This window comes from Trichosurus vulpecula, chromosome 4, assembly GCF_011100635.1.
Source record: "Trichosurus vulpecula isolate mTriVul1 chromosome 4, mTriVul1.pri, whole genome shotgun sequence".
NCBI lineage: Eukaryota > Metazoa > Chordata > Mammalia > Diprotodontia > Phalangeridae > Trichosurus > Trichosurus vulpecula.
The window spans coordinates 317,713,644-317,726,195 of record NC_050576.1 but is presented as its reverse complement, the minus strand read 5'-3'; the positions used below and the strand labels follow the sequence as shown (position 1 = coordinate 317,726,195).

Here is a 12,552-nt window from a genome sequence, read left to right as displayed (position 1 = left end):
TTCTATCCCACTTATGGTTTTAAAATATTTGTGTTTTTCACATGCCTTATTGCGTATACATTGTCAAAAGCTAGATTCTATGGGATAAATAGGAACAGTATCTTTCCTTACATGAAAGCCATTACATTATGTCGTATTTACCTGAATGCTCAGTTTCTAGCCCGGGGAGGCTGGTAAAATTGCTGGGTCGGCCTTGCTGATCGTCTGGGCTGGCCATCACCCCCTCTTCGGAACTCAAGTGTTTGGTCATAGGTACCTTCTTCTTCTTCCTGTATGCAAACAGCATGGATTTAAACGTGCAAGAGAACTTGGAGATTCATCAGTCATATACATTCATACACCTTACTTATCAAGATGGCCCTGGGTTGACATTTGCCAATTTCTGCCATGGGGGTGGGGGGAGAGAGGAGAAGCAAGGACAATTAAAATCTAAGAACTAATCCTTAGGAATAAGAGTAACATTTATAACATAATTCTTAAAAGTAATATTTTCATCCTAAAATACTGGTATTAGTCCATTACTTTAAATTGAGAGTACGTAATTAAAGTGCAGGAAACCAAAAGTTTTAGTCAATTTTTCTGGCATACTGTGGCTCATAAAAATTTCTAGTTGTTTATAGAATTTATAGAAGGTAAAGGACATTTCTACCAACTATCTGCAATCATTTGATATACTATTCCATATAATTAAGAATATTATATCTGGAGATAGGAAAAAAATAAGAGGCTTGAATGGAGGAGAATGAGGTCTCTGTGTTAAGGAAGTCGTATTTGAGAGAGATTACTAAAGTAAGAAAGCCCTTCCTATTTTTTTCTTCTTCATTCTCTTTCCTATTGAAAAGGTAATTTATCAGCTTAAGGAATAGAGTTGGTAAATTAGGATAAGCAGATTAAGTAATAGAAAGGGCAGATTTAATTATAATATTTAAAAGTAAGTTAGAAGCAACAAAAGGTCCAAAGTCACAGCAGTCTCTGTCACATTTCTATTTCAGTTTTCTAAAGTTCAAGGTAGTAATAAAATTACCTTCTCAAAGAAAGAAAAAAAGATTCTTGGTTATGTTTACAAAAGGAACAAAATCTCTTTTACTAAGTTCAGAATTTAGATTGCAATTGTATTTTCAGAATATAACGAGATGCATAATTTTAGAAATTTATCTTTTTTAAAGGACTTTCTGCTATACCTTTTCCCATTATATTCTATTTAACAATACAGGAAACTATACCAAAGGATGAGTTCTTATCTTTAAACTTTTACAAATATGACTATAGTAATTTTAATGATGGTATTAAAAAAGGTTTGATTATATCATCATAACATCTTTCTATTATTTAGTAGTTATATTAAATACTGACATATGCCTACTAATCTTCATTATTAGCCATCTCAGAGAAAATCACTAAAATTAAAGATATTACTCCAATTTTACACAGAGGACACAGTGGCTTGAGAAGTTATATGATTTTGCCCAGGGAACTGAGTACTTTAAGAAAACTGGAATTAGAACGCCTGTGTTGGGGCAGCTAGGTGGCACAGTGAGTAGAGCACTGAGCCAGGAGTCAGGAGGACCTGAGTTCAAATCCAGCCTCAGACACTTGACACACTAGCTCTGTGACCTTGGGCAAGTCACTTAACCCCAATTGCCCTGCCTTCCCCTCCTTTCCTCCCCCCAAAAAAATACAAAAAAAAATACTAGAATGCCGATGTTATCAGGCTATACAGCTTAATGCTTCTACCCCCTTTATACGTAAGAAAGGATTAACAGTAGCCAAAAAGCTAATAATCTTCCCTTAGGGCTATCTAAAAAATAACAGAACAGAGGAATCTTATACAACATATTTGGTGCAATCCAATAAACACATTTTAGAAATGAACCTCTAGATCAGCTCTTTTCTATGGGATTTTTTATTAATGGTCAATCTCAAAATGTTTAGATACATCAGGTATCAATTCTGTACTTTAGCAATGCAATTTTAGTGGTGGAAAATGAAAGAGGAAGGGTGTTCAAGGAAGGAAAGAGGATTTTTTTTTCATCATTTTAGTTGCTGTTTTAAATGGTCACAGTCAAATATTATGGCTGAATTTGAAAAGGAGCTATTTAATTTTATGAGAAATGGAAATATTTGTAGCTTTGCATATTAATACAGAGGAAAGAAAAATGTCTATTTGGCACTGCAGGAGATAAGGTAATTATTTCAGTCATCAGAAAGGAATATTATTTTTTACACATACAGCACTGCAGAATTAGCTAGGGGTGTTACTGAAGGCATCTAAAACTCTGTGAAATGCCAATCCTATAGACACCGCCAGCAATAGAATTCTGCATTTCCTTGAAAAGATGAAGTGGGTCTATTTAGCTAACTGTTCTCATCTTGACTAAAAGATTCATAGACTATAGTGACCAGAGCTAATTAATTGGCTTAATAGAAACAAATGATAACAGTGACTGAGAGTCCTTTACAATAGGAAAAATGAGATTATTTCACACCATTATGATTTCACTGTATCTTTAAAAATTAAAGAGTAAGCTAGGAACATAATTTCTCTAACTTCCTTTAAAATCAAAAGTAAAAATTTATCTTTTTCTCTCCCTTCTCCATTCTCCTTTCTTTTCTTCTTCTTCCTTCTTTCCTTCCTTCCACAGCCTTTCCTAAGCAGATATGGAGCAACTCTAGTTACCCCAACAGCATCCTCCTTAAGCCAGTGACTCATTACACTGAACTGGAGCTAAAGCCATATTAAATGACATACAATTTATGTTAGGATATTTAGAAGTTTGATATTTGAAAATAATTTCCTTTGCTCATAATCCCTGTCAACCATCTTCCTTCCTGTTTTGCAATAAATTAAAAGTAGTCCAAAGTACAGACAGAAATTTTTTTATATTTCACCTTTGAAATTTTAGACTATGAGAAATAAGAGAATATTAAAATTGTGAATTACTTTAGAGATGATCTAGTCTGATCCACTCATTCTATATAGAAGGAAACTAAGGCCCAGGAGTTACATGTGACTCAAGGACATGGAGTGCAAGCAACTGCAGGTACTAGACTAACACTTTTGACTCCTAGTCCAGTATTCTTAAAATGCATTGTAAAAAAAAACTCTCTCGTATCCAACCCCAATTTTTAATATTTTAAGACTATTTCATTCACTCAACTATTTCATTCAACAAACATTTACAACTATTATGTGACAGGCAATGGGGGAGATACATGGTTAAATAAGACAGTCCCTGTCCTCAAGGCGCTTACTATCTCATAGCAGAGGCATAATAGTACCCAATAGGCACGAAAAGCTGATAGTAGAGATCTTAAGAGAGAGAGAAATGATGGGAATGTTACGTGCCTTCTCTCCCTCTCACCCTCCTTCCCTCCCTCTCTCTCTCTCCATTCTCTTTCTCTCTCTCTCTATCTCTCTCCCCCTCCCTCCTTCCCCCTTCTCTATATGTAAAATACATATAATATATATTAATTGTTTTGCTTCTTAATTAGAATTTTTTAAATCTCTGGTTTCAAAATATCAAATAAATTCTTTAAAACAACATACTGAGATTCACTGGTTTACTGTTCATGAGTGTCAAAATTTATAATCTAATAATCTAATAAAAATCTAAAAATCAAATAATCATTGCTTAAAACAATCATGAAATAAGTGATGTTTGGGGGAGGGGTCAAAGTGCTTGTCCAAAAATGAGATATGTTCAAAATCATGTATTAAATACATCTGACAAACCACAGCTATTACCTTGGATGTCCATACCTAAGCACTACCACAAACTATGTACTACTAATAATAGCATTTCTATAGTGCTTTAAGATTTGCAAAGCACTTTACATATGTTACCTAAGTTGATAATACAACAACTCTAGGAGGTAGGTGCTATTCTTATGATCCCCATTTTACAGATGAGGAAGTGAAGCTGGGAGAGGGTGAATCTTCTAGGCTTACACAGCTAATAAGCATCTCAGGCAGGATATGAACGCGGGTTTTCCTGATTCCAAGTCCAGCACACTTTGCACTGTGCCACCTAGCTACATAATGTGTATGAAGTGGAAAAGCTGTACCTAGATGTCCTGTAGCCTCTCACTATGTCCAAAACAGAACTAATTTTTTTTTCCTCCAAATCCATCCCTCCTCCAAATTTTCTCTTTTCTGCTGAACCACCAATTCATAATCTCCCTCTCTCTCACCTTCCATGGACAATCAGTTGACAAATCTTGTTGATTCTGCCTCCAGGATTATTTCTCCCATCTAGTCCCTTCATACAGCCTCTACCCTAGTACACAAATAGAGGATCACACCTATTTAGATCCAGGAAGAACCTTAGATATTAAAATCCATAATCTCTTCTTTTACAGATGAGTAAAGCTGGGTCCTAAAAGGCAACATATTTTGGCCAAAGGTACGAACAGATAGCAAGTAGCAGAGTGGAATCTACACACACGACTCAGTTCTTTCTACTGTCTTACTCAGTGGTTGGGGGGGGGGGGGGGAGGCAGGGGACAGGGAGAGGAGGGGAGGAGAGATTTTTTTTCACCTTTTCTTAGAGCAAGGCCAAGCAGACCTAGGTAGTTTTTGAAATAAGTACTTGGTCTTTTGCACTTCCATGGCTACATTTCTCAAACTCTTCCCCCTAACCCAGTTGTTCCTACACAGTTCTAAGTCTCTCACTACTTTATTACCCCTTCCCCAATTTAAAATTTAAAAAAACATTGTTTCACTTAGCTGAATTCAACTAGAGAAACAGAAGACCAAGCAATCTGATTGAACTAATTTATATTAAGGTATTGATGACTGATTACTTAAATCCTCTAGAGACATTTGTAATTTTAAATGAGATAGCCAAATACATACCACAGTTTCAGGTAATATAACAAGGGAAAGGGGACAAGCATTTATTAAGTGTGTACTATGTGCTAAGCACTGTGATAAGTTTGAGCCTCACAACAACCCTGGGATGTCGGTGCTATTATTATCCCAATTTTATAGATGAGGAAACTGAGGCAGACAATGGTTAAGTGATTTGCCCAGGGTAACAAAGTGAGCAAGTGTCTGTGGGTGGATTTGAACGCAGGTGTTCCTGACTATCTGGTGTACCACCTTGCTGAAGCAAATAGTTCAGGCATTGTGGGAAGATATTTTGAGGAAGAGAGTCAAACAAAAAGGCAAAATGTTTCCATCTGGGAGTTTATTTACTCCTTAAACAATTATTTTCTCATTATAGTTCATCAGCCTGAGGCTAAGACAATTTAGGAGCATTATAATAGTTCTTTAAACATAAAAGTAAAAAGGATTCACATGTAATAAATAATTTAATTCAATTTAACAAAAATTTACTGTGTCTACTATTTGAAAGGTCCACCATAGACACATGCTAGTTGTGTGACCCTGGGGGAAAAGTGAGACGTTTTGTCAAAGACAAAAACAAAACAATTCCTGCTGTCAAGGAGCTTACCTTCTACTGGGGGTGGGGGCAGGGTGGAGGATAGAAACATGTTATAGACCTATGATGTTATATATACAAAGAAATGTAGTACAAGGAACACTGAGGAGGGGGAAAGCATGGACCACCAGGGGGGAAGAAGAGGAATTGGGAAAGGCTTTGCTGTGGAGGTGACACTTGAGTTGAGCCTGGAAAGACAGAAAAGGTTTCTGAGAGGCAGAAGTGAAGAGCATGTGCATTCTGGGAAGCGTGGAAACAGCTTGTGTATTTTTATGTACGACTCCTAAGTTACACACTTGGAGGGGAGGGGGCATGGGTTGGTATCATCAATAGAATTAGGGAAGTTTAGAGAGGCAGTGTGGTACAGTGGATGGAGCGCTGGAGTTAGAGTTAGGAACACCTGCTTTTGAATCCTGCTTCATATTCTTACTACCTGTGTGAGCCTATGCAAGTCATTAGCTTAACCTCTATACTTCAGATTCCTCATCTGTAAAATAAGGGGGTTGAATTCAATAATCTCCTAGGTCACTTCTAGCCCCAAATCAGTTAACTACCACAGGACATCCAGTAGCACACATCCCACAGGCAGTAGATGATGAATGGAGTTCCGGAGGAAAAAAAAAGAGAAGTAGAGTCATGCTGAAGTAATGGAAACAGAGACTGTATTTGTCTATAGATGTCTCTATATATACATGTGCACTATGAGTGAAATGAAAAGTAAGTCTTTGTGTGCATTTATTCTCAAGGAATTCTGCACCTGGCTAACAATCTTTCTTGCTTATCCAATCCCAAAGTCAACTAATCCAAGCTATAACTAGATGAGACTCGCATACTTCAAGATTTCAGTTAGCTGAAGAGAGGAAGGAAGGGAGGGGGGCTAAGATCCATAGTAAGGATTGGTAGATATTCAAATCAGGAATATGGGAGATGGAAGATAATTCAACAGAGATCAAGTAGGAAAGGAGAGACAAGTAGGAGAACTAGAGGATAGCAGTGTCATAGAGGATGAGGAAGGAAAGAATGTTAACAGCATAAAAATCTATAGATAAACAGGTGTCAAGGAAGATGAGAACTGAGAAAAGGCCACTGAACCGTGCTGTTGAGAGATCAATGGTAATCTTGGAAAAAGAAAATCCACTCGAGTGATGGGGCCAGAAGCCAGACGTTCAAGGTTTATAAAGTTTTGCCATGACAAGGTAGGGGCCAGCAAGTCATGGCGTGTCACTGAGGTAGTAAAGTATAGGGTCAAGGCTGTGAAAGGCAGAAAATAAAGCTAGAGCCTACAGGGGTATTACATTAGGATAGCAGGGGAGGATGGAGAGACCAGAAGTTGTGGAAAGCATAAAGAATAGGTTTAAAAACAGTGAGACAGAAAAAAGATGGGAAGATGGAAAATTCTGATCAAAGAGGGTGCTTTCTGAGGTAAAAATCAAGGAGATGACAAAGTTATGGTAAGATTTAGGCTATGATCATCCCTATCAGTGACCGTGGTTAAATAAATCGTCAGGTTGCTGATGAACTGGGTGAACAGGCTTTTAGAAGGGACATCAGTATGTATACTAAAATACCAAAGTATGTGAGTCTCATCTAGTTAAAGGTTGGATTAGCTGTCTTCAGGGTTAGGTTAACAAGAAAGACTGTTAGTGAAGTACAGAATTCCTTGAGAATAAATACACTCAAAAACTTGCTTTTCATCTCTGTAGCAGGACACTATAAAACATACATAAAAAAGGAAGTCTTTTATTCCAGTAGGAAAATACTTTAAGATTTAGCATAACTTAATGAATTAACTAAACTAAATTGTATGAGCCCTTGGCACTATCCTAATAACCATAAATTTGTTAAGTGACAATATCATAGAATCACTGAGGCAGAAGGAAATTCAGAAGCCAGCTAATTCAACCTATAGCTAGATGAGACTTGCACCAAGGCCACATGTGGCTCTCTAGATCCTCAAGTATGGCCCACTTGACTGAATCCAAACTTCACTGAACAAGTTTAGATTCAGTCAAAAGGCTGAACTTGAGGACCTAGAGGGCCACATGTGGCCTCGAGGCCACAAGTTCTCCACCCTGGGCCTCTGCCCAGAACAATTGATAATACTGCAGATGTGAGTTAACCAGGGGAGAATATAATTGCTTCTCTTATGCCCCTCAGTTCTTAACACGGCTTAAAATCACATTCATTTTTTTTTCTTGCTGTAGTACTTAAGTGTTAATTTATTACCAATTTTTCAGCCTTTTAGAACCCCCACATCTTTTTCACATGAACTGTTACATAGCCATGCACCACTGATTTTGTACATGGGGGTTAAAAAAATATTTTTTCACAAGTGTTGAACATTTAAATGCTGCCAAGTGGTACAGTGCATAGAGTGCTAGACTTGGAGTCAGGAAGACCTGAATTCAAATCTAACATCAGATACTTAATAACTGTGTGAGCTTAGGCAAGTCACTTAACCTCTGTGTCTCAGTTTCCTCAAATGTAAAATGTGGATAATAACAGCACCTACCTCCTAGAGTTGCTATGAGGATTAAATGAGATAGTATTTGTAAAGCACTTAGCACAGCGCCTGGCACATAGTAAGCATTATATAAATATTAGGTATTATTATTAAAAGCACAAGATCTGACCTACAAGACTAGTGTCCAATCTCTATTATTTACAAGCTGTGTGATCTCAGGCAAGTTGTTTAGAGTTTCCTGAACCTCACGGTCCTTTTCTATAAAACAATCACACCAGACCAGATGACCTTTCTGATTCTAGACGATCTTCATGGTTCTTCCCAGCTCTAAACCCTATGATACTATAAATTTCAGACAATAATACTTGAATTATCTTACAAAAAAGGACTTTGAGGGTAAAATGATATGATGGGATGATGTATTTTATAATCTGTAAAGTGCTAGAGAAATGTTTTTCTCTAGCACTTTATGCTAAAAGACCTTAAGGCTATTTACAGAATCAAAGAATCCTAGAAATGGATGAAACATAGGGTGAATCCTTTCTATGATATCCCAAAAAAGTAAAGATCTAATTTCTCTTTGTGTTTTGTATTGTGCAAAATTCTCCCTGAAGTGGATCTGATTTTTTTTTTGGTATCAATCTTTTATTTTTATAGAATTTACATAACTGGTAATTTACATAAACATACAAAGCAGCTAACTTAGTGGGACTGTTATCTTCTCAGCTTTCAATCATTTCTTTCTATTCTAAGAATTCTAAATAAAACAATTCCTTCAAATTTATATTTCATTGGAAATATTATTGTATGTGGATTGTTTACTAGATAGATCATCCACTGTAGATTTTTAATGATCCTGACTGCACCCCCCCATCCTCCCCATTAGTTACTATATAGAAAATACAAATTCACTTAACATAATAACAATATATAACAAGGTTTGCAAAGTACTTTACATATATTATCTCATAAGCCACATGTGGTTAAGTACAAAATTAGGGCGATATAAAGGATATCCCCAAAGTCTTAGTCCAGTTTTAAGCTTTAATAACTTAAAATAGCTAATAGCTTTTTAAATAATAGTTCTAATAAAGCTTAAAACTGGACTAAGATAAGCTTAAAACTAAACTAAGACTTTGGGGACAAAAATCTATTTTTTAAAAGATCCTATATTCCAAGACCAAAATTAAAAAAGATTTTTGGCATTATCTACTGCTTGGGATTAACTGTTCTACTGCTCCAATTTATTAGAATGGTCAAAACTTGAAAGTATTAGGAAAAAGATCACTATCAGCATCTCACTGTTCTTAAACATGATGGATGGATCCAATTGGTGGGTATGGAAAAGTTCTCATTAACATAAATACTGGCCCTCATTTGACTAAATAGCTTTGCTTAATGAATTAAATCCCATTGCTCGGAGTGTTAACATAAATAAGGTATTTGATAATACTTCAGAGTGATAAATTAGTCTCCATATAGGCATGGGGCAGACAACTAGCATTGGATTTGGACACAAGTGGGTCTGATTACAAATGTCTCCTCTGTCACTTAGAAACAATACTGGATTTATAGTCAGAGGAGCTGGATTCCAAATTCCTGTGGGACTTTGAGTAAATCACATCACCCCGCTGAGTTTTCTTATCTGTAGAAAGGGCAAACTAAAGGATCTAAAAGCCTATGACTGTGGGCAAGTCAAAATCTTCCAGAGCTTTATTTTTCTTAAAATGGGAACAATAATAACTAAAGTACTACATTATAGGGTTACTTTAAGAATCAAATAAGATAATATAAACTACAAAATGGCACATACATATCGGCTGTTATTATTATTTTATTCTTAAATTTAAAAAAATTAACTCCTCAATTTTAGGTGCTGTTCATTGTTTTATCTAAGAATATAACTTTATATCTACCAGAAAACAAAATGTTATACTAGCCCATAGATACAAACGTCAGCCTAACTTAAAGGTTCATACACCTAAAATTAAGTGTAAGTTTTATTATATTTGGATCTGTAATTTACTTATCTGAAGCTCTGAGAACAATAAAGTGAAAGAAGGAGAATACCAAAGTTAATCAAATTTTTCCATTTAAAATCTCTAGGAGTGTTGTAACCAGATAGTAAAATGAAGAATCCATTGTGGATATGCTCTACTTTAAGAAAAATTCCATTTACAAAATACAAATGAGAAGATGATTAAGCTACAAAAACTGTATTTTATAAAAAGGATTCCTACAGAGTTCTTTTAAGTAGCAAGCTCCTATAGTACACCTGAGAGTTTATTTAAATCATTAACTACTATTTTCTATGGTCCCTTTTGGTCCTAAAAATGATATTCTAATTTCTCTTGACAGAGAGACTGGAGGAAAAAGAAAATCAAACATGAAGGAACCAAGAATCAATTAGAAATGAAGACATAACATCTCTGCAATTATAATGCAAGTGAAAAGGGAAAAAAATCTGGTCTAAAATCTTATTTACATGTTACTATAACTTTCTAAGTCGATACTAATCCTTTTAGCATGAAGTAATGTGAAATTTTTTTGGCAGAGCTTTTGTGCAAAGTGAGCTGTATCACTTGAGTTAAGAATGTCACTTTTCAATAGGTTTGTTATTTTTCTTTCATTACAGGGGAAATAAACAGGGGGTTCAACAAGAGGAGAAAAATTAGCAGTGGAACATTACTTAAAATATTTTTTATTGAGCAAAAGCTATAGTCCTTATTAGCATGAAAGCTGAATTTCTATTAGCTATGTCAGAGTGAAAATCAAATATCTAAAACAGAAAGCTAAAAATACTCTGACTTGATTTGTATGATTAACCTGTTTGAATATCTTGCCCTTAAATCAAATAATTACCTTTAAAAATCGAGCAAATGTCATAAAAAGACATCGGTGCGACAACATATAAATATGCAAGTGTAATAACAAGCATTCATGAGAAAAATATACTTATTCTATTTGGTTCATGAATTTCCAGTTTAATGCATGGCGAACTATGATTGCAAAGCTAATTGCCAAAGTTAGTTGAATGAACTAAGACATACATTAAAGTATTTTAGGGGTTTCAAAATAAGGGCACGTGTCCTAGGTTGTAGCATATGTCACCCTTTCTCATAGTTGCAGGCATATTTCTGGTACTTATGCTGACATGAAAATATAAACCATTCTCACATGGATTAGTACACTGTTGACTGTCAGATATTCTATAAGTGTAATTTCATTCCAATCTCAAACCTGTAGTAACAGACTGGTCTGAGTCAGGCTTGGACTACTATATCCTCCTCCCTAGGTTCTTAGGAAAGAATAACTACAAATCTCCCTACATATATACACACAAACATGGACTTCTTGATTTCTCCTTTTTCAAATACTATCCCTGAAGTCAAAACAGTGACTACACTAAAGAAGATATGAATAACTAAATACTAAATACACCGCATTTTAAATTATATTTCTAAGTTTTGTTTGCAGTATCTGTCATTTTAATGATAAACTCTTAAGATTTTCTTTTTAGCTCAAATTTTATAGTCTGTAACTAAGGGTCATAAATGATTATTGAAGAAATATTTGTGGACTGATTTTGTGTGTATAGTAGTACTTAGTATTCAAAGATAACACATTTTCCTAATACCCTGCTGTATGTGAGCAAGAACAGGAGGACCAAGTCAGTTTAGATATGAAATCATTCTAAAATAAAATTAATTTGATTATCAGTTTTAAGTTATTTAGATCCTTTTTCAATTCCATTAATGAGGAATAAAAATTACTCCAGAAACCAAACAAAAGGATTTTTAGAGTTTATAGCAACTTTTTGTCACTAAAGGGATCAAATCTGCCTCATTTCCCTCATCTGTAAGATGGGGATGATAATAGCAACTTCCAGGATCGTTGTGAGGCTCAAATAAGATAATAATTGTAAAGTGTCTGGTCCATATTAAGCCTGGTGCATAGTAAGCAATATATAAATATTGGATATTATTGTTGTTGTTGTATCTGGTGAAGTGTTGCCTCAAGTCCTATAAATACACTGGGACAGAACAAACACTGTGAGGTCAATGATTATTGCTATGTCAATTTCTATAACCCCAGGTTTCTGTTCAGTCCCCAGTGAAAAATCATGGGGAATAACACTGTGGCACCACAATCAGTGATGTACTCCTTTGCTTGGAGAATATGATATTCACATTTTCTACTATCCTCGAAAGATGACATGACAGCCTTTCTAAGATGCAGTGTTAAAAATGGGAAGTTCCTTCATATGGTGAAATAGTATGTGAAAACCCCAGCTTTTGCTAGAATCCCAGCAATGTCAAACCGGGTACATTCAGAATGGGGTGAGTTGAAAGGCTTTTCCGTCAGAGACAGAATATAAATTGTCAATTTATTAAAAGCAGCTACAAACTAAAGGAACCCAAAAGATCTTGTAGGCTAATAGTTATACATAAAGAAAAAGGATGTGAGGTTTTAAAACTCTGTAGCAGACAATACTATTAGCATAAAGGAACTTGGTTCTTTAATTTTTTTTCAGAGAAATCTAGTTTACTCAAAAGAGATAGAGAGATTTTAATATTCAAAATGTTCTTCCACACTCTTTTAGAACTTCGTATTAAAGCTACATTTTAAGAATCCTACTATAGA

At 35.3% G+C, this 12,552-nt stretch overlaps 1 protein-coding gene across 2 annotated transcripts in view; it reads right to left on the bottom strand.

Annotated features, from left to right (window-relative positions):
- Positions 1-12,552, bottom strand: part of TDRD3 (tudor domain containing 3) — a 206,823-nt gene that overhangs the window by 16,355 nt on the left and 177,916 nt on the right. For both annotated transcript variants that reach the window (XM_036755196.1, XM_036755197.1), the window contains one exon: positions 142-269. In XM_036755196.1, the coding sequence (XP_036611091.1) occupies positions 150-269 (120 nt within the window). In that variant the 3' untranslated portion in view covers positions 142-149. The remainder of the gene's footprint in view (positions 1-141; positions 270-12,552) is intronic.